At 38.4% G+C, this 22,276-nt stretch overlaps 2 protein-coding genes across 3 annotated transcripts; both read right to left on the bottom strand.

The window, feature by feature from the left end:
- Positions 1–5: 5 nt before the first annotated feature.
- On the bottom strand, positions 6–4,987 carry LOC111217309 (fibromodulin-like). The gene is made up of 2 exons (XM_022739110.1): positions 4,099–4,987; positions 6–1,215 (listed from the first exon to the last, which is right to left on the bottom strand). The coding sequence occupies exons 1-2, from the start codon at positions 4,985–4,987 to the stop codon at positions 1,064–1,066; spliced, it is 1,041 nt and encodes a 346-aa protein (XP_022594831.1). The 3' UTR covers positions 6–1,063.
- Positions 4,967–21,691, bottom strand: LOC111217307 (MAP kinase-activated protein kinase 2-like). Of its 2 annotated transcripts, none has more exons than XM_022739106.1 (10): positions 21,277–21,691; positions 17,040–17,179; positions 16,056–16,120; positions 15,834–15,913; positions 13,097–13,223; positions 10,972–11,047; positions 10,721–10,845; positions 9,356–9,441; positions 9,173–9,253; positions 4,967–4,992 (listed from the first exon to the last, which is right to left on the bottom strand). In XM_022739106.1, the coding sequence occupies exons 1-10, from the start codon at positions 21,499–21,501 to the stop codon at positions 4,990–4,992; spliced, it is 1,008 nt and encodes a 335-aa protein (XP_022594827.1). In that variant the 5' UTR covers positions 21,502–21,691; the 3' UTR covers positions 4,967–4,989. The 2 variants fall into 2 exon arrangements, with proteins under 2 accessions (XP_022594827.1, XP_022594826.1); XM_022739105.1 differs by lacking the exon at positions 4,967–4,992 and adding an exon at positions 8,518–8,771.
- Positions 21,692–22,276: the final 585 nt, after the last annotated feature.

The following is a 22,276-nucleotide window of genomic DNA, read 5'->3' on the forward strand; positions in this document are numbered from 1 at the left end:
ATCTCTCTGTCAAGTACATATTTCTATGAGATATACAGTACAATGTGCACTGGCTCAGAAATTACAACCTGCACAAATCTTTCAAAAGTGAGTGAGTTACTGAAACAGAGTTCCCAAAAAAAAAACCCAAAAAAACAACTGAAACATTAGATAAGAGTTAACACAGTAATGACATATGGTTAGCAAAACACTTGATCACTTAACTTTAAATGTTACATGTTGATGGAAAATTTATGAGCAGTTTTTAAAGTAAAATTATTCTAAAGATGTCACAACAAATAGTAAACTGTTTATTAAGTATGCACTGGTTGTAGGTTAAAAAATGGCCTTACCAAATAATAACAACTAGAATGGCGTCCGCCGAGGCCAAATATTGACAAAAATGTCAAAGAACACCCTATTTCGCAATGGTAAGGCACAGTGATAAAAAAAATTTAATGGGTTCTTCCCTTGCCTAGGCCCCATCCCTCGACCAAGTTTGGTCCAAATCAGTTCAGTATTTTTTGCATAATCCTGATGACAAATAAACAAACATAACCTCCTTGGGGGAGATAATGAAAATCGTCACTGCTCAACCTACTGTTTTATCATCCTGTGCCGCATGGTGGAGGCAAATAGCCAAACTGAATCTCACACTGATGACTGGCAGTTTTATACAGGTTATACATTGCCAGACATGACACAAGCAGAACTTGTTGTCATCAGCTACAACGTATTTATGGAGAATTATTTTCGCCAGAATACTGGAACTGATAATCTAATTAGTTTGTTGAACGGATGTCTGTCATCCCTCTGTCATCCATTTGCCATCATCTGGATACATGATTATACAACTGTGGTATTTCCCGTTGACTAATGCTAGGACTGTTTAAACATTTGGAATAATAATGATAGTAGCTCTTATAACAGTTTAACAAAACATTATCTCAAAAATGTTTTGATAGAGAGGACAGTGACTGACATGAAGTAAATATAGTGACAGGTGACATGAGGTATGAGTGTTACAGAAGGAGAAACGCCCTGGATTGAGTTGAGACACATCAGCAAGAGAGACGAGCAAGGGCTACACATCAATAAAGGCAACACGGCGCAAACAGTAGGCAGCTTCAGCAGGAATGTCTCTGGCACTGATCTCATTGGCATCGAGGCGAAGCATTCTCAGCTTGGAGAAGTTTGTCATGTCGATTGTACTGCAGAAACTTCTCAGGGAAAACTCTGAAAGACACAAGAGGAAAATATAAAGGGAGGCTACATGTTGTCTCACTGTCAGTCTGTGAGTCAAGCAGCAAACAGATGCATTCACGTCACACGTTATCAAACCAAGCCAACTTTAATACAAGAGTTTATAGCTGGACCGTGTGGATGGTCAATGTTTGAGGATGAATTTGAAAACTGTTGTGGAACCGCTGTAAACAACTGACGTCGTCTCGTCATATTTGTATTCTGCTCAGTGTCAGTCTTTATCTGTTTGCTTTTCCCCTAGTCTCTGTGGTCAAATAGACAGTATTTTAATACAGCCAATAAATATTTCCAATAAAGCTGTTGTCATTTACATGTTTTTCTGTTTGTGTTCTCAGACAACAGAACAAATATGAAATATTGACTGAAACACGGCTCATTAATACAACATGTTAACTAGCAGTCACTTCCAAGCCATTTCAAAGCTGCTGCTCTGCCCTGCTATAATCCTGATTTTATAACTCTGACGTCGTCTGGCAAAGTTGCAATACGCATTTGCTAAAGACAACAGCTGTGCTGTGATTTCAGATATATGTACTTGTAAAATGATCACTCAGAGAGAAAGTTAGAAGCAGCAGAATATCTTTCTTATTTTGTCTCTCACACAGCATACAGACTCCGATTGGGTAACAAGCTGCTGCTCCGCCTCTCTGCCACTCACTGAACAAAGTGGACACAGACACGGGTGTGCATCTCAATCGCAGGGTAATACTCATAATTTGCTTCTCTGGAAAGTAGATAAGGTTTTTCCAAAAAGTTGCTAGATTTATTGCTAGGTACTTTTTTGCAAAAATGTCACTAAATGAGTCTGAAAAGTCGGTAAATTCAGTCACAAATGTGCTAAGTTAGTAACACTGCTTGTTCAAACTAATTAATTTTGAAAGAGCAATGGCCAATGGGGAAACTACAATGGTGTAACCTTATGACTCACTCAGTCACTCATTCAGCCAGTCATGGACATTTGCGTTTATAGGGCTGGCCCCACATTTGCAGTCTAGCCAAAAACTGAATACTGCAGTATATTCCGCCTGGGACTTTTAAATATATTCTGTGCTAGAAGGCAAGACTTGGCTCTAACATTTCTATATTACCAATCTATTCTGGAAGCCACAGAATAACATACATCACACATCAACATCACATCAATAAAAATGTCTCCCCTTTTTTAAGTACACTGAGCCAGTATTTTCTCTGATGTCTTCATTTTCATAAAATCTATTTTAAACTTTGTTTTACAGTGTTTGCTTTTTCTTGTGTTGTGTATGAGCTTCCACTGAGGAAAGTGTTTATGGAAAATTTCTACCCTGTCAGGGTACAGAGTGACATAGTATGGAGTCCTAGGGGTGCCATCAAAAGTAACAAATATATAAAATACATAAATGTAATTATATATAAATTCATAAATAAAAGAATAAATAAATGTGAAAATATGAAGACAGAATATATATTCATTTAATTTTTGCACATTAATTACTCTATTTTTTCTATTTATTTATGTTTTATTTATTTATTTTATATAATGTAATTTATTTATTTTGATCCCTTTTTCCTTATTCATATTATTGTTCCTATTGCTTTTTGCTATTACTTTTGCTATTCCTTGAAGGGCCAAGCTGTCAAGCAATGGCATTGGATGGGCCTTCCTGCCAAGGCTCAGTACTGAAATTCCTGCATGTATGAATCCTGCTTTGGCGGGAGCTTTTTACCGCAGACAACAGAGAATAGATGCGATGCAGACTTGGAAGCTTGAGTTAAACTTTGAATCGGGGAGGGAAGAAAATGATTTGCTTCCTCTGAGCAGCAGGTATTTTCTGGTAATCTGCATGGAGAAGGCTGTTTTAAAGTCACTGAGGGAAACTGCTGACATCTGGGATGCCTTAAGTTAAAATAACCGTTGTTCCACTTCTGCCAAACACAGTATACAGAAAAAAGTAACTTCTATGAAATAAACAAATTATATATTTTAAAATATATGAATAAATATACGGAAATAAATGAAGAAATAAATGTGAAAAAAATTAAAAAGCTTCTAATAATTTTTCTTTTACTTGGTTATTTGTATTTTTATTCCCATTAAATTTCCATATTAAATTTACTTATTCTTTTATTCAAACCTCCCCTTTTTTTGTTTTCAATGTATGTATCAAATGTATCAATGTATTCTTTTTTATGGCACTCCAATGACACCATACACACACACACACAAAAATTGAAAATCCTGCTTTAGGTGTCGTCTAATGAAGTTGATCTACAGAATACAGCTGAATGATTCTGTTAAAACAAGGCAGCTAGAAACAATATGGATGAACTGGTGCATGTATGAACTTCACTGTAGTTCAAAATTACACAGGCAACTGCGGTGCGATAAATCACTAGAGGGCGGGCAGGTTGGGCTCACTTAAGTTCCACAACCTATAGTACAAGAGGAAAATTAGTATAGGTTCTATAAAACCAAACACTACATCTTCAACTGACAAACCATATTTTGGTAATCAAATCAATCTTCGCCTAAAATTCGCGAAGTCCAGTGGAGGAAGGTCAAAAAAACAAGTTTCAACTTATAACCAAACTTTCGGCCATTGAAGATCTGTGTGTTATGTGTGTTGTTAATTGTTCAGTGAGCAGTACAGTGTGTCCCACTGACTGACCCACCCCAATTATAAAAACTACTCCTGAGTTAGCATAACTTTAGCTCAGCACTGGAATTTATGGCTGCAGAGTCAACCTTCAAAATGGCATTAAGGGTACTAAGCCATAATAACTTCAAACAAAACATTTAAATCAACATTTATACAGTTTAAGACTAGCTTCACAATAAAAAAAAAGTTGTAAGACTAAAAGTAACAGATGTATCCATACCTTTGATTTTATTGGCTTGTAAATAAAGGTTCTCCAGGTTCCTACTGACAACAGGGATCTTCTCCAGTTTATTAAAGGACAGGTCAAGCTCAACCAGTGTGCTGATATTGAAGACACTGGATGGAAGTCCTCTATCTGTCAGTTTGTTATGAGCCAAACGGACAAACTGCAGTTTGGGATACATGGTGAGAAAGCCTACCGGCACACTTTCTATGCTATTAAACTCCAGGTAGAGCTGCTGCAGCTGCTCAGGGAGGTTGTCAGGGATTTTCCTCAGCTTGTTTTTCCTCATATCCAGCATGGTCAGAGACTTCAATCCCTTGAACACACCTCCAACATCCTCAATGACATTTGCTTGGAGCTGAAGGGTAGTGAGGTCGGCCATCCCATCAAACGAGTTTGGGAGGATTTTCGAGATCTCGTTGTGACCAAGTCGCAGGTCTGTGATAGACTTGGGCAAGTTAGAAGGCACACGGGTGAGCTCATTGTGATCCAGGAGCAGCCGGTCCAGGTTCTTCAGCTTGCTGAAGACGTTTTTGCCGATCTTGTCTGAGTTGAGCTGGTTGTGAAACAACACAACCCAGACCAAGTTGGTAGCGTTGTCAAACACCCCATCCTGGATGCCTGTGATCTGGTTACGCTGCAGGTAGACATACTTTATATGTGAGGGGACGTAGGGAACATGCTGAAGGTTGCGGCTGTGACAGTACATGGCTGTGGGGAAGGTTGAGGGGCAGTCGCACTCCAGGGGGCAGTCCACTTCCTCGGCCTGCCAGCTGGCGTGCCACCGCCGCCCTCGCAGATGTGACAGCCATTGGAACTGGCTGTAACGCTGGCTGATGCTCAGATCAACTATTCCCATTATGAGGAGGAGCACCACTGTCCGCATGATCACTGATAGAAAACCCAGGGAAAAAAAAAATGTAATTTAGAGTTATCATGACATCACATTTAGGATATTTCATGATTACCCAATCCCAAGACAGAATCATATGAATAATATGAAATATTTTGCAACCAACACTACAGTACACCAGGACATGTAGAGATGTATTCTCTTTGCTCCTCTTTTTTTAAAAGTAAAGTAGGTACAGTATACCTACCAGTTGGTTGATCAGAGACGATGCCTCCTTCCTTGCTCACGTTGCTTGTGTGTTTCTCAGACTGAGCAGAATATGTTGTTGGTATAGAGTAAATATCCCCCCTCTCCTCGCAGCTGGAGCCCCAGCCACCCAGTCTCATTGGAGCACATACATTTTTCCATTTGCATGTTGAACCTACACTACACCATATCACCTCCAGCCATGTCAGTATCAATCCCATCTGTGAACTGGTACAGACATCTGCTTTTTAACAGCCTTGTTTTCTCTTACTGTGTCATTCCTTATCATTAGCACGGCCACTCTATGTCTGGTTTGCTGTTTATTGTTGTGGTGTGGAGGCTATGGAGCAGTTAGGGGGTTATGGTATAGAAAAATTAACGATCCAGACTAGACGCTATAATTAATGGAGTGTTATTTCTTACATAAAACAATGCAGCTTAGTTATAGTATAAAATGTAACCTTTAAGTCGCAGCATGCTTTCATCTATTATATACATATGTATGTTTCAACATGTAAAAAGCCTGACAAACCCTGTTATTTGTTCACCATCATTCTCCTTAAACATTTTTTTTTCTTTGCTTTCTCTTGTCCCTGCCTGCTCCAGGTACTCACTATACTTTTGTCAATTACAGTGTTCAAGCTGGGGAGAAAGTTAACATATGTTTGTGCTGGCGCCTGCAGCCAGAGAAGAGCCATTAACATCCTGCAGATTGTCTTCAGAAAGGGCCTCACCATTCATGTTCTTTCACTAGAACAGGAATTGGAGGCAGAGTTTCAGGAATTACGTTTGTTTTCCCCAGCCTGCTTCCCCTCTTTTAGAAAACGCAAAACAACATGCTGATTTGAAAATAGAAGTCGTACAGTGAGTAATAGAGCTTAATCATGAAACAATTACATCCCCTTTGAGGGGAGAGGGAACCTGAGGAAACACAGATGGAACTTCTTTGCAAAAGGACTTGGCAGGTTTTTAGTCATAGCACATAAAAGTAAGGCCAAATATGTAACAGTAAATATAAATTTTTTTCCCAAGTGATGTTATTCTATATTTAAAGAAATAATGCCTATCATTGTGCATTGTGTTATAACTGTGCTGTCAACATTAATTATAAATGGAAATCCTTCCAGACCAATTTATCCAAAGGATTGGTAATTAGTGGGGGAAATTAAAGTTTCAATAAAAACAATTTTGATATTGGATTTATCATCGCGTTATGATCAAATAATGTCCAAATCCCCCGTTAATCCATTTAGTCAGGCAAGACAGCGTTGTTTTCTGTGTGTGTGTCTCTAAAAGAAAATCTGAATTAAAACAGGATGCAAAAGCTGAAAATATTATCTCGTAATTAGAACATCATGTTTAAATCATTCAAATCAAATGTGGGCGTCATTTATTCAAGGATCCAAGTACAGCTTGAGGAGCCTATATAGTTCCAGTTATACCATAGCACACAATAAACGTTCAGCCTGGAGCTGTTCCGCTGTCGTGAGCTGTACCATAAGGTAAAGCTAAACTATTCTCTTGTCTTGAGTATCTTTAACAAGAAACTAGAGATGGGAGAGACTGTAATGAAAACAGTATGTTAATTTGAAACAGATTTGTGTATTTTCTGCATGAGAATCCTTAAAAAACAGATGAGAGAGTGGTGGTTTTTGAGTATGTGCATGTATCCAATCTAAAGGAATATACTTGTTAACTATACTATGTTTGATTTATTTAATCCATTAACTAACTTAAACCACACATTTTAGCATGCTAGTTTTTTAGACTGAGGGCATTTTTGGCCACATTACGGTTCTGCTGTAGATATTCCTTAACAGTTGGATGGATTGCCAGGACCACCAATAGGTCAACACTTGTCACTTCAGTTTATGAAAGTTTACAAAATACCTCTAAATAAATCGGTTATTATCTCTTGAATGCTATGGCACTAAGCTGAGCACGCTAACATTTTCTTAAAGACGTTTCGCCTTGAGCAAATGTTTCCCGCATTAAAAAGGTTGCAGACGGCCAGGTCACTCTCACTCACTTTGAGCTTCCCACCATCACTTCAACACTTTTCAGATGATTTTCTTCTTTAATGTGTAACTTAGTTGAGGATGAACTACTTGGCCCTCCACATGTAGTTGTAGTCCAGTTGAAAAATGTCATGGACTTTATGAGAAATATTATTCTTACATAGCCACAACTACATCACTACACAATGTGCAGTCAGCTGTTTTACTGAAACCTCACCACAGTCTGTATGCTCAAAAACATATGCATTAGTAATAGGGGAAAGGAGACCTTTGTGAACAGAAGGCAGTGGAGCTAATGGCAAACTCTACAACTTTTAGGGGGTTATCAAAGTCAAACATCTAGAACAACTGTAGTGACTTTTCCATTCACCCATTCATTCAATAATGTCCTTTATTTATTAAAAAAATCTGAGTGGCTGGTCATTTGTTTGACTTTAGATGCTAATGATGAATGGCTAACTGATCAAACAACACGCGAAACCACAGAGAATATCAAGACATTTAATCCAGAGACAGAGACAGACAGGACAACAGTGCTGCGCAACATTTTCCACTGCACTTCTCGTCACTAGTCCCTTGATCTAAAGGTTTACAGCCATCCGCTTTTCTTTCCATGGCGTTCACATAACAGCCTTCATGCACTACTTTTATATTACTGCTTTGGGGAAAATGAATGCTACACAAGCACGAAGAAGCCAATTATGTCAACTGTCTCGTAGGCATAGCAAACGTGATTATTGGTACAGATGGTAAGTAAGTTTTAGATACTGCACTGCCACAATACACAATGCACAAAAGCAAAAGTCCTTTTTTTCTGGCAAGGAGAAACGCTTCTGACATTACTTTAGCTTACAAAACAAAAGTTGCGGTTTCTGGTGATGAGTCATTTCATAGACAAATATAAATGACACTGGCAAACTTTCTCACCCCTGACACCTTCAAGGCAAAAATTCAGTTTAAATGGTTTTCAGCACTCAGAACAGACTAGCAGTCCAAAAGACAGCCCAGAAATAATCTATGAGTTGCCAACAAAGCTTACTCAAATGTCATATTAAGCATGTATATCGAAATATTAAGAACTGCCGTAATAAGCAGCACATATATACTAGTCATAGGACGTAGGAATAAGCCTCAGTGTACATACAGCATGCATGCATTGAAAGAGTCCTTAATTCACATTTACAAAATGCCAAGATGCATTTCCTTTTTTCAAATTTTGAGAATAAAATCATGTGAGGTTAACAGATGGAAATAAAAACAGCTACAAAATATCACAAAAGCATTGAAAGCATTTCCTGTTTTCCTAAAGTTCCTCTTGAAAGCTTTTTTTCTCAAAAATGTTATGCATGTGTGCTGGTGTGTCTGTGTGAAACAAAATACCTTTTAAAAGTCTTATAAAAGTCTTTATATCGCTAGCCTGGAGGTTGTGTGGCTGAGTTTTTAGTTTTCTTTCTTCTCTTCAAGAGGAGAGGATTAGTTGAGTCTTCAATAGTTTTGATTTTAATTTGATCATAATCCACTCTCATCGTTTGCAGGGCATTTGTCATTTCCTCCTAATGACAACAACAACAACAACAGCAACAACAAAAACATCACTTTTATCAAAAAGACCAAAGCTGGACTACACTCAATGTGCACATCCAGTTTTAAGTAAATATTATATATCTATATATGGATTTCATTATTTTGTGACAGATTCAGGCATGAAATATCCAAATCGAAAACAAACTGTTGCATAATGTCAAATTCAACCCCCTTTTACTCAACCCACTCACAATTTTTCAACAGATAAAAACAAATCAAGAGCAGCGTCTTTTTTTTTCTTTTGGCGACAGCTGTTTTCCTGCATAAAACACTATAAGAGCTGCAAAACTGTTCGTCCGACATCAAAGCTTCTCCTACCTTTTAAAGAAGTTGCAAAAAAGTTACACGCATGAACATCACCAACACTTACTTTAACTTTCTCCCAGACGTCTTGTTCCTCATGCAGCACATGGCTGGTGTGAAGAGGCGTTTGTGGCACCTCCACGGACCGCTGCGGTGTTAAGAGAATATGGTGTTTACCAAATCTCACGAACATTGTTCTAAACCAGCAGTTGCTCTAATTCAACAGTTTCAAGCCGACAGGGAGTCTTACATTAATCCATGGATGGTTAATGAACTCTGTGACGCTCATCCTCTGGGTGGGCTCGGTTTTCAGTAAGTGGCGGATCAGTTGTTTGGCTGCAACAGGAAATCATCATCATCATCATCATCATCATCATCAACATCATCATCATCATCATCGTTCATGGTTCATGCGTCTCCCATTATCATGAGCAACATCCTTGAAAATCATCCAGTGGCTGTAAATACACGGGCTGTTGTTGTTTCCAAATGTAATCAGTCTGGTTGACAATTCCTATGAAAACATTTAAATGAATGTTATATAAAAGGAAAATGCATGTGATTGCTCAATCTGCTGCCATCTCTGCTGGTGAGTGATGTGTCAAAAAGGACATTATCATGGTCAAAGCAAGGGACATGAACATATGTGAAATAATATAGGTATAAAAGTATTTGTAACAAAAAACATCAATAACTGTCCACTTGGTGGTGCCATCGCAACGATTGTCTACGATGTGAAGAATTCCTTCATATGCCAGTTGTCTGACAAGTTTCATTTCTGTAACCTTTACAATTTTCAATTCACAATTCAACTAATTTATTATAGATTTCAACAAACTGTTTAAAAAACTCATATGGCCAAGTCATGCTTGACATTTTAAAAGTGGAACCATCTTTCTAGCCATCAGGATCTCAGAGTAGCTATTTGTAGTAAGCAATGTTTGTTTTACTGTTAACATAGCGGCCCCTGGCGGCGAAATGACATGAAACTCGTCATTCTTATTCATGGTCTCAGTCTGTACACTTGAGCGTAAATTGGTTGCAATTGGATGAAGCATTCAAAAGTTACAGCAGGTTGATTGGGTTTGACCACACCCGCAAAGGTTTATCATGGAAAAAGCTAATCATGGAAAAAATGAAATCTAATGTATGGGCAATGTTCTGGGCCATCCAAACATGATATGTTTCCAGCTTGGTGAAGTTTGGATAAAAGATACGAGAGAAGGAGACAAAATCTGTCTAGCAAAAAATTCATAAAGGCATTTTGATGCCACGGATGAGCATGGCCTGTATCAGTCTCTTCAGCATCATCCACCGAATCCAAGGACACCAGATTTCTTCCAAGATATCAGCCAAACATTTTTTTCGATATTTGGAAGCTGATTTCTCACCACATGGTGATGCTATCTCTACCATTATTGAGAAGGTGAAGTATGGAAAGCTTTTCACCAGGTTTCAGTGTTGTAGCTTCTTTACTTTTTGAGTTATCATCATGCTTTATTGTGTTTTGCTCATTTCCTAAAGACAACCATTCAAAAAGGTTAGGAAAAAGTTAGACAGTGATAGAAACCTGAAAAATGACCAAAAATGAATTTCTGACATGCGTCCCTCTCACCTTCCTCAGACACATCGGCCCACTCTGGGTTGGGGAACTCATACTGTCCGTTACGTATCCGTCTTTTCATCCCTGGGGATATCGCGAGACCATGATGTGAGAAAAAAGGAGGATATCCACAAAGTCTGTGTGTAAGACAGAAAGAAATGCCTGATGACAAGCAGCAATTGTTTAGGGAACCTTCAATGTGAAAGACATGAAAATAGTAAAATTACAGAAAACACAAAAACACACCACACTGATTCACTTACAGAATATACATAATGACACCCAGAGACCACATGTCACAGGATCTGTCATACTTCTCTGGACCAAGAACTTCTGGAGCTGCCACAGTGTCAAGAGAAATTATTTAAATTGGACTGGAGAAATTGCTTCTGTTTCACTTTTAAGGTCTTATGTAGTCTATAAGACAGATGACTGCAAAAAAAAACAAAGAAAAACCAGGTTATTAAAGGTAGCATAAGTAGGATTTTCCAACCGGTTCACAGGATGTAAAGTCTAATAACCCACATTTGTCTAGTCATTTTCCACAGGAAGAAAACTGCCTGCAGATTTTTTTTTTATTTTACGTTCCCTCAGGGAAAGCACTGAACTAAACAACTGGGTCAAGTTAAGTTTGAAAAACACGTGGCAAAAACGTGACGATTAAAAATCTGGTTATCAAAAACTTGACACTGTCAAGAAAATGCCAGTCACTTGTATATTGCAATTACATAATTACACATTGCACAATTACATACATAATTACCTCAACAGTCTCATAATTACACAAAATAGTATGTTCTGTGCAGTCCCCAGACAACTAGGTAATGCTTTGCACTCACCAGAAGACAATTTTTAAAGTACAGTGGCAAGAAAAAGTAAGTAAGTTAGTTAGTAAATGGAATTACCTCCATTTATGTATAAATTTATCCTAAAACACAGTCAGATTTTAGTTACAAGAAGAAGTGACAATTACAAACAAACGCAATCTATTCTAACTAATAACACACATTGTATTGTTCTTGTCCATATTGAAAACATCATTCACAATCTAGGCTGGAAAAAGTGTGTGAACCCCTCAGCTAATGGCATTTACAAAAACTAACTGGAGTCAGGATTAATAAAACCTGGGGTCCAATCAATGGAACCAGATTGGAGGTGTGGGTTAGAGCAACTTTGATGTGTAAAAGAAATACTTAAACATTTTGAGTTTGCTATTCACAAGAAACATGCTGATGTGAACTATTCCTCCCAAAACAAGAGGTCTCAGAAGACTTATGATCAAGAATTGTTGATTTGCATAAAGCTGAAAGGGTTTAGATATTCATCAGTCCACAATCAGATGAACTGTCTATAAATGGAGACGATTTGGTTCTGTGACTATTCTCCCTTGAAGTGGGCCCCCAGCTAAGATGACTCCAAAAGCACAACGCAGAATGATCAGTAACGTGACAAAGAACATCAGAGTAACTGCTAAAGGCTTAAAGGAAACACTGGAGCTGGTTAATATCTCTGTTCATGAGTCGACCACACAAAAAACATGGTGCATGGTTGCATGGAGCATGTTATCCATGGCAGGACACCACAGAGGAAGCCTCTGTTCTTTAAAAAAAAGATTGCTGTGCCCCTGAAGATTGCCAAAAAGCAGCGTGACACACTCAAAGTTTGAATTGTTTGGGAAGAAAATGCAGCGCTATGTATGATGTCAAAGGGGAACTGCATACCAACATGCAAAAATCATCCCAAAAGTGAAGTACATCAAGATTTGGGGCTTTGCTGACTTTGGGCCGAGACAGCTTGACATGATCAAGGGGAAATGAATTTATCAAGCGTTTATCAAGGTATCTCACAGGATAATCTCAGGGTGGCTGTCCATCTGTGGAAGCTCAGTAGAAGTTGGCTGATGCAGCAGGACATTGACCCTGAACAACACAGTAAATCTACCACAGAATGACTTCAAACAAAGAAAATCCACCTGTTGCAGTGGCCCAGACAACATGCAGGCCTTAATCCAGTAGAGAAGAGAGCCGCTCACATCACACATCCTAAGAATATGGCTGAGCTGAAGCAGTTCTATAGTGGTCCAAAATTCCTCCTAATCACGAACTCACGAAATTCAATTTGATCCTCATCAAAACAAAAACGCATGTTCACAGCTGTGACTGCCAAACACCACAAAGCTTATGTAGGAGGGATGAATCGAGGAAAAATGTTACAGTAAATATTGGGGCAGCTGAGACCAGTCGGGGAAACACATTTATTCACTTTCCTACTGAGAGTTAGGTGAGTAGAGATCAATGCCATTCTCATATCTTTGCAGTAAATATGAAATTACATCCAGCAGCATCTCTGTATGGCAAACATAAAACTAAAGACGGCAGTTGGTCTTACCGACATAGTAGGGGGTAAAGCATGGCGTTGCCAATGAGTTTAATGTGGTGATTTCTTTGGCAAACCCAAAATCAGTCAGCTTAAGGAGGGCATCTGGTCTTTTGGAGGTGTACAGCAGGTTTTCTGGCTTAAAGAAGAGAGAAAGATTTTGAACAATAGAATTCAGATAACTGTTGATCAACCACAAGAAAAGAAAACAATTACGAACCAAAAACAGAATGATAGCATATTTAAACCTAAAAAAGGTTTATTCGAGTTCATTGTTGAGAAATAAAAATAAAGATTATATTACTCCGTCATTTAATCTTCATTTTGAAAATAGCTTAATTTTCGTACTTTTCACTGCCTGTAATGTTACATTTGTGGTTTTATTCCACATATTCATACTATGTTGACTTCAAGGTTTTCTGTCTCTGTGTGATCTATTGAGCCTGTTTTTCCTTTCATAGCTTGTAATGGCTGGGTTTGTGGCATACTAGAACATCTTATTCCATGTGTCTGGACAAAATATTAATCTTGGTTCCTTTGCTCAATCAACAGATATTATTCAAAGTTCAAACATTTCTGACACTGCCAACAAGTATCATGCAAAAACAGCAGAGCAAGTCAGAGCTAATCCCACCTGAAAAAAGTTTGGGCGGATGTTTGCAAAATGGATTGCAACATACCCAGTAGTATAAAGCAGTTTGATGTGATAGTGATATCATGGAGCCCTACTCTATTGGAAAAAGCCTAGAAGAAGAATCCAACTGTCACGATACAGCCTACACTAATGGAAAAGTTCATCTTTCAAGTTTGGCTGAGTTGCGAACAGACAAAAAATCGGTTGAAGTTGAGAAGTGGATGGTCTGACTTGACAGATGATGCCACAGTTTGTTTCCATCACGTATTATATATCTATTTTTTGGTGACATACAGCTGTCTTCAAAAACAGTGTTGTGCACCTCAACTTCCATCCCAAGAGCAAACTGGGTCACTCACTGAGGATCATTAACACAGACAAAGCAGGGGAGCTCACAGCACGCACAGGAAGGTCAATCAAGCCTGGACAGAAGTGTTGCGCGCCATGTATGATAGAGGACTCATAATTCACTGTTGTAACAGAAACTGATGAAGATACAGATGATTGAATACACACCAACATCTGCAGCTAGCAGAGATGAAATGCAAGCTAGGTCAACACTACGTGCTGCAAAAGTGCTGCATGAATGCAGGATTTCCTCCTCTGAAGTCCAGTGATATTAACCAAAGAAACAAAGCCAGCTATGGGGAACTTAATGTTTTGAATTACAGCAAGCTGTTACATATGAAGACCTCCAATGGAAGGCGCCAATTGCATCAGACTTGGAGGTGCTGCCCCCATCCCAGCTGCTTCACACTCGATTGCAAAACACCCCAGTGCATGCTGGAGGTCATGGTCTGATGAAGCCAAGAGAACCACATCATCTGCAAATAGTAGAGAGGAAATTCTGAGGCACCAAAACCAGACACAGTCCTTCCCCAGGCTGCACCTTGAAATCCAGTCCATGAAAATCACAAACGAGGAACATGTCTGACTTCCTGTCAAGAACACAGACAACTCTCACTTTGGTTGTACAGGGACTGATAGCTTGTAGCAACAGCCCCGGAACCGCATACTTCCACAGTACCTCCCACAAGATCCCTCAAGGGATCCGGTCATAGGCCTTCTCCAAGTCCACAAAGCACATGTAGACTGGATAGGATAACTCACATGACCCCTCGAGTAGCCTTGCCACGGTAGAGGGTTGGTCCACTGATGCACGGCCAGGGAGGTATCTGCATCACCCCTCCTGAATCCAAGGTTCGACAATCGGTTGGAGGCTCCTTTCCAGAAGCCTGGCATAGGCTTTCCCTGGGAGGCTGAGCAGCCCAACTGGCACATCCAAAACACGCTGGAGAGATTGTATATCTCATTCGGCATAGAAACACCTCGGGATCCCCCAGGAGGAGCTGGAAAACATTGCTGGGGAGAGGTATGTCTGGAAAACTTTGCTTGACCTGCTGCGACCCAACCTCAGATAAGCGGCACAAAATGAATGGATGTTACGCATGAAATTGCTCAATGTTTTGCAGTCGATGTACCTCACAGAAAAATCTGAATGAGCCTGAAGCCAGGCTCAATGATTTACTGAAAGTGAAAATCTGCATTTCTTTACGTCAAAAGCAAGTCCAGATGTTTACTTTAGCACTATCATGCTGGTCAACTGATGTGATAGAACTGTATTAATACTGCACAGAATCAAAATTTGTGAAGACTTAGGCGATTATTAATTTTATATTTTTCACTCCAGTAATAAATTACTTTTTTTTAATATCATTATTTGTATTAATTGAATTACTGTAAAACATTCAGCAACAACACTATCTACATGAATACAAACGATTCTTCACATTTCTTGGATAGTCAGTACAAATTTCAACCCAATCCAGTGAAAAATCAGCAATTGGTGAGGCTTTGAAAACACATACAAAGAATCACCAAAAAATAAAAAATAAAAAAAATAAGCTCTGAAGGCCAAACTTCAAAAAGTAATAAGTATTTGAAGTAGAGCTAATGGATTTTGCAAAGTCCCATGAATTCAATAGAAGTTTTCACAAGTTTTTTCAAGGAAATCCCTAGAGATATTTCATTTTCATCCACAAAAATAGTCCTCAATTTTTGTTTTCCATTGCAGGTTATGTCTAAGATACAAATACAATGACAGTGAGGTATTACCTTGATGTCTCTGTGAGCAATATTGTTGGAATGCAAGAAAAGTATGGCTTCTCCTATACTTTTCATGATATCTGAGGCTTCTGAATAACAAGGAAGCAGAGGAGAGAGAAATAACATGGACAAGAGTTAATACAGAAAAACACAGATGAAACCATACAGTACATTCAGCAGCACGTTTGTTGATTTGATTTTGCTTTAGAAATGATAATCTCTTCCTCCTACCTCTTTCTGTAAATGCATGATTCCCTCTGTCTTGGATATGACTGAATAATTCACCCCCATCCATACTGAAAATGAAAAAAAACAAGTATTTTGAGTGTGTACAGGTATAAGGGTACAGTAATTTAATTGTTCAATCTTTGACATGCAATGTCTCCTCTGCTTCACCCAAGTGCAAAGGTGATAACACATGGCAGCAGGAGCACAAGGCTGTGTAAGGGCTACTTATAACAATGAGTGTAAAATCACTTCCATGTTAATTTCTGGGGTTGGTATCAGACTTCAGATACAATATTATCATGTATCATCATCTTAGGTCTGCAACTAACATTTATTTCTATAATCGATTGTTCTGATTCGCATTGTTTCTTGTCTGAACCCTCGTAAAAACCCAAAGATATTTAGTTTAATATCACATAAGATGAAGAAAACAAGATGCTTGAAATAGTGAATGTTTCGATCCGAGCGTCATTTTTGCTTGAAAAATGTCATTTTTATGATTATTTTCTATAACACAATAATCTGCAAATTAGATCTTTAAGTACAACACTATTAACCTAAATCTACTGTAGCTGGCAGATTTCCACACTTGCATCCATTTGACTAAAAATTCAGTCCACTCACTTTTATCATTTACAAGGGATTATTCAATCATGACATCATATTGATCATATCATATCCAGCTTCAAGTACATTTTGCTATTCTTTCATATGTGGTGGCTGAAGTCATAAGGTAGACGCCTGCCTTATTATATTCTAGACAAAGCAGCCTCTGCCTGCTTTTTATTACTTTCTGCCCTAAAGTGTTGTGGAAACTACTCACCTCAGTTGGTGCGCATTAAAAAAAGAAGCTGGCTCCATCATCACACAGAGCAACTAATACAAGCCACAACTCCCACGAGCCATTCAAAAGATGGACAATGTCCAGAGACGGAAATCTACTTTTGTCAACATATGCTATCACACAAACATTATTAGCTAACACACCACTCCATTACAATGAGGAGGCACTTCTTGCCCTGGTAGACATTCTCATAAACATCTATGATGGGCACAATGTGGGAGCAAGGTGACACCCTCCAGTGGAGCTCCACCTCTCGTCTGGCCTCTGGACAATCCTGCAGCATCTGGAACATGGTGGAAAAAAACAGCAACAGCTCAGAAATTAATAATTCAGAAAGCATGACGAGATTTCAGTTTTCTCAAAATTAACTGCCATTTTGAGCAGATAAAAAAAGAACAAGATAATGAGTCAGAATCCGGACTATATGATAATCCCATTCCTCAGATTTTTGTTTTGAAAGCAATTGAGGAACTCAGGCTTTTCACAAGTAACAATAAATTTCACAGCAAGAACCCTTTGCCCCAGTTGCAAATGGGAGTTGCTGCATCAATTAATGGATTAGGTGATTGATCTTAACTGAAATGAATTATTTTGATAATTGAATACTTGTTTTATTCTTTTTTTTTTTTAAGGAAAATTGCCAAACATTTGCTGCCTCTAGTTTGTCAAATGTGAAGATCTGATAGTGTCCTTGGTGACATATGATAGTAAACTGAATATCTTTAAGCGTTGTGTTGTTTGTCTGACAAAATAAGATATCTGAAGACATCACCTTGGGCTTTAGGAAATTATAAAAGGCATCTTTCACTATTTTCTGACATTTTATATATCATATACAATTAATTAAAAAAAGAATCCAAAAATGACTTATACTTTTACTACTACTGTACTATATTATTAATTATAATTGATAATCATTAGTTGCAGCCCTAGTTGCAAATTAGCTCCATGGCAATTATTGGCACCAGAGTGGTTAAGTCTATAAGTCTATAAGTATAACCTGTTTTCCTTTAAACTTGCCTGTTGTGGGTTAGAGGCTGCACATGCCTGGGCAAATAAGAGAGTATCTATCCTATTTGGGGGCTAAACAAATTTCCCTACATTTTAAAAGGTATACTGTATATTTAACTGTATATTTAACCTTTTTATTCAATAACCTACTCTTTTTTTTTTAAGCTCATTCATTTATTTTGAAATATTTGTAATTGCTGGATGACTCTATCTGGACAATACTGCAATTTTGGCAGCTGAATAATTTGAATGCTGTTAATACTACTATATGACACAAAAAATAAATAAATGCATGTTGCATTTCAGTTGCATTGCTCTGTGATATTTCCACTACATCAATTTTTAGCAATCTCAAGGATGTCAATTTTACAATCTTCTTTATCAGAGTCTTTCAGGGGGACCTCATTGAGATGTACTGTGGTACATTCAGAAACTTCCAGGACTTTGCTATTTATATTAGTCCGCCTCACACACTACAAATCGTAACAGAATGTTCCCTCACAGGATCATACCACAATGACTATTTTAATAGGGTGCAAAAGAAGATGATGTATGGTTCACTGATGAATCTTGACATGTCGAAACAGAGTAGGAAGGCAAACTTGAATCAAAGAGTCACAAACTATAACTGGATGTTTAACTTTATATTTATGCTGTAGACACCGTAGGCCCATAGTTCACCACACTCATGTCTGTCCACTTTAAGTCAAACTCAGCCTGTAAATCTGGCAAATAAAGTTCGTGTAAAGCTGCACTGGACCTAACTTTCACACTAATTAAGTGTTTTTCTTTTCAATAAAAATACCATACACTGGTGCTGAAGTGGGTGGATCTGACAAATACAAACTAGACGGCACACAAACACAGAAAAGTGGGTGGGAGACACTTGTTTTTCATAGAAAAAAGATTAGCATCTGAAGTCTACACAAATACGTGGCTCTCCAAAATGGCCCGAAAGAGAGACAACTCAATAATCACTGCGCTTGTCTTAGACAAACAACTGTTGGATAAAAAGACTGGTCATTTGCTAGTTTCTTCACCATGTTTACTCGCCTTAAAACACCTTCACAGCCTAATAAAAGCTGAGAGTGTGCTATCTGCCTGTACCCCAGCAAACATCATAATCTCTCAGTCATCTCAGGCCTCTCGCATGAAGCTACTTTTAGACTCAGGCATGTTCCCCTCTCTCTTTCTGGCTGGCAGCATTTGGATAGGAAAATTCAACACTCCTCTTTCAAAACAGACACCTGAACATGTCAGGCCAGAGCAACTGCACAATATATAATTTACAAACTCCAGGACAGAGATTAGACCCTGAAAAGAGCCATTTGTTGTGCATGAAGGCCTAAATGCCAGAAAATCACAGGTTTCTACCAGAAAAAAAATCTGCAAATCACACTGAGCACCAACAGTGACCCTACCTCTTGAACTCTGGTAGCTCTCATCTCTAACTCTAAATACTGCCTGTCACTCCAGAACCAAAGAGAACAGTTTCTGTTTAGTTGGATAAACATCACACATGCCTCAGGAATGACTAATTGATCCCAGAGGAATGCATCAGGGTTATCTCCTGCTATTAGCTGAAAGTCACTGTCCTGAGGAGTGGGAAAAAGGAAGCAGTCTATGACGATCAGATTTTCTAAAATCAAAGATAACGGACAAGCATCTGTTAACTTTCAACTTGGCTTGATACTTCTGAGTTCAGCCTTGTCTGCACTTTGTTTGTTTGGTTCTAAGACTGTGACAAAAAGCAGACAAGCTCAATGCACAAAGATTGTTACTACAAAGTTGTCGGAAACAGTCAGACTTTAACCCTGTTTACTGCACACAAATCACATAAACGGAGTTTCCAAGTCTTCTGGGAAAATCATTCTCTAAACAATGACATGTAGATAAAGGAAATGCTGGGTGCATGTGCATGGAATTAATGCACAATGCTGTTTGTTAACCCAAAAACAAATCTACATGCAGATTGGGCTCAGTTCTGTGTATTCCAAATTACTATATTTGACTTTTTAATGACCTTGAAAATGAAAAAGAGCTTGACTAGAGACCTGAAAAAGCTCCTGGTAGTGTTAGGGGCTCCAAGTGCACAATGTTCACTCTCTGAAGACAACAACATGAACCTCTTTCAATTCATATTACATAGACCTGTAGTAATTTTTGGCTGTAAGGGGTGTGGCTCAGTAGGTCAAAATCAAACAACATGCACGGAGTGTGTCTCCTGTTATTGTCTGTATAATGTGCAAGATTGTGCAAAGGTTACTGCAGTTGTGAGAGGTGATATATAACAGACTCAAGTTCCTGACAGCCAAATACAAAAACATCCCTCTGAATGAACTCAAGCACATGACTTGATCCATATCATGAACCAATATCAAATATCTTTCACTGTAATTAGAAGAGGGTGGGTGCTTCAATGCTACAGTCAACATGTGCTGCTGTCTCTAGGCTAATCCACTTTGCTGTTTAATACACACAATAAAAAAATAAATGTTTATTTCTGGCAAAGAAAGCGTCAGGGGTCCTGTCTCAATACAGCCGGGTCATTCCATACTAACTCACCGGACATGTCATGGGATTTCTTCATGTGAAAACTATTATTAAATCCATAGGGCCATATAATTTATATATACCTGCATTGAATATTAACTTTCTTTCTTTCTTTCCCATAAAAAAAAAAAGTTTCAAGGAAATTAAAACAATCCTGCTTGGGAAAATATGCAGTCAAAATATCTTTCAAAATATCTTAAAAAGTGTGTTTTTAGCTCCAAAGCTATAGGCTATTTAGCAGGAATCAGTGGCATTCAGTGCTTTTTAATGCAGGACAAAATAACTTCTAGATGTGACAGAACATTATCAATCATGTACAGAATCTATATTTGGTTGCAAGAAAGTGAAAAATAGTGGAGATATTAACTTTTGAAAATTAAAATTAAAAAATCCTAGGTTAAAGAATATATATTTTTATTAATTAGATTACTGCAAAACATTCAGCAACAACTATCTAGGCTACATGGCTACATGTTGAGAGAGATCCTTAGGGCTTCTTCTATGTTCAGTATAAAATTTTACCCAATGCAGTGAAAAGTAAGTGACATGAGGCCTAAAATACACATACAAAGAATCGCAAAATTCATTAAATTTAGGGGCCAAACATCAAAATTCATAACTTATGAGTATTTGGAGTAGAGCTATAGGATTATGCAAGATCCCATGAATTTAATAGACATTTTCACATTATTTTTTCAAGAAAATCCCTGACATGAACTGGGAAAACGTCTGAATTATGAGTCATGAAATGACCCATTTGTCATTCTGATATCAGTTTATATTATTGCACAGTAAGATTAAGATAACAATGTTTACCTTTAGTGCATACTTTTCTCCATTCTCTTTGTGGAATATTTCCAGCACTCTGCCATTGATCCCCATCCCGAGCACCTGACTCGATACACGGTAATCGTCTGTTATTACATTCCTTCTCATTTGAAGAGCACTGTTAAAAGGCTTCACGAAAAATTGTGGGAAAGAGGCAGAGTTCAGATTGGGCTGTTGTTGGATCGGGAAAACCGGCTGGTGCTGATTCGACATCTTAACTAACGGCAACACATGAGTGAGACAACTGGGTTCAACAGGTGCGTTTCTCGTCCTCTCACTGCGAGTCCGGACTTGGCGTGCTTTCTATTGAGAAACGGCTACTGTCTCAGCTGCATAACACTTAACGGTTGGCTCTGGTTGCCCTTGTGTGATATTAGCCTACCGCTAACAGGACAGCTCGACAGCTCAAGTCCTCCTACAAACAGGTGTCCGGCTGGGTGACTCTCCAGAAAGTCCGCTTTCAGCTGTGATTCGTGTCACACAGTCTTGGCCCCGGACTTCACACCGCGTAGTGTGATTTAATATATAGAATTACATAAATGACTTAATAGACAAACAAATGCCCAAACTTCCGGCCTGAAATGGTGGACGTTAAAATAGCATCTCTGTGCAACGGTCGGGCAGGGGCGTGCCTGGGGATTGGGGGCATTGCCACTGCCACCCCAAACTCAGGATTTTTGAGACTATAAAGCCAGCAAATGTTTCTGAAAAATAAGGTGCTCCAGTCATGTAGAGGTGGAAATCATGACTCCCTTTGTTGATTTGAATCGCTTTGTTTGGCTCAGTTCAAGGATTTGTAGTCATCTTCTTGCCTAAGATATCATGGTCATCATAGTTCAAATGCACTTCAGTACATCTGTATGTGAACCATCAGAATTCAGATCCTGTGCTGAAGTAAAAGTACTAATTTCACACTGTAAAAATTACCCATTACTGTAAAGTATTTGAAAATGTACTTGATATGTTGAAAGCAAAACTACTCAGTGCA

This window comes from Seriola dumerili, unplaced genomic scaffold, assembly GCF_002260705.1.
Source record: "Seriola dumerili isolate Sdu_G_001 unplaced genomic scaffold, Sdu_1.0 BDQW01000043.1, whole genome shotgun sequence".
NCBI classification, from domain to species: Eukaryota; Metazoa; Chordata; class Actinopteri; order Carangiformes; family Carangidae; genus Seriola; species Seriola dumerili.

Coding starts and splice junctions, on each gene's coding strand:
- LOC111217309 (XM_022739110.1), bottom strand. CDS start 4,987: ATGCGGACAGTGGTGCTCCTCCTCATAATGGGAATAGTTGATCTGAGC. Junction 1,216..4,098: donor ACAAGCCAATAAAATCAAAG/GTATGGATACAT, acceptor TGTGTCTTTCAG/AGTTTTCCCTGAGAAGTTTC.
- LOC111217307 (XM_022739105.1), bottom strand. CDS start 21,501: ATGTCGAATCAGCACCAGCCGGTTTTCCCGATCCAACAACAGCCCAAT. Junction 13,224..15,833: donor TTGCTCACAGAGACATCAAG/GTAATACCTCAC, acceptor CTCTTCTTTAAG/CCAGAAAACCTGCTGTACAC. Junction 10,846..10,971: donor GGTGTCATTATGTATATTCT/GTAAGTGAATCA, acceptor TCTTACACACAG/ACTTTGTGGATATCCTCCTT.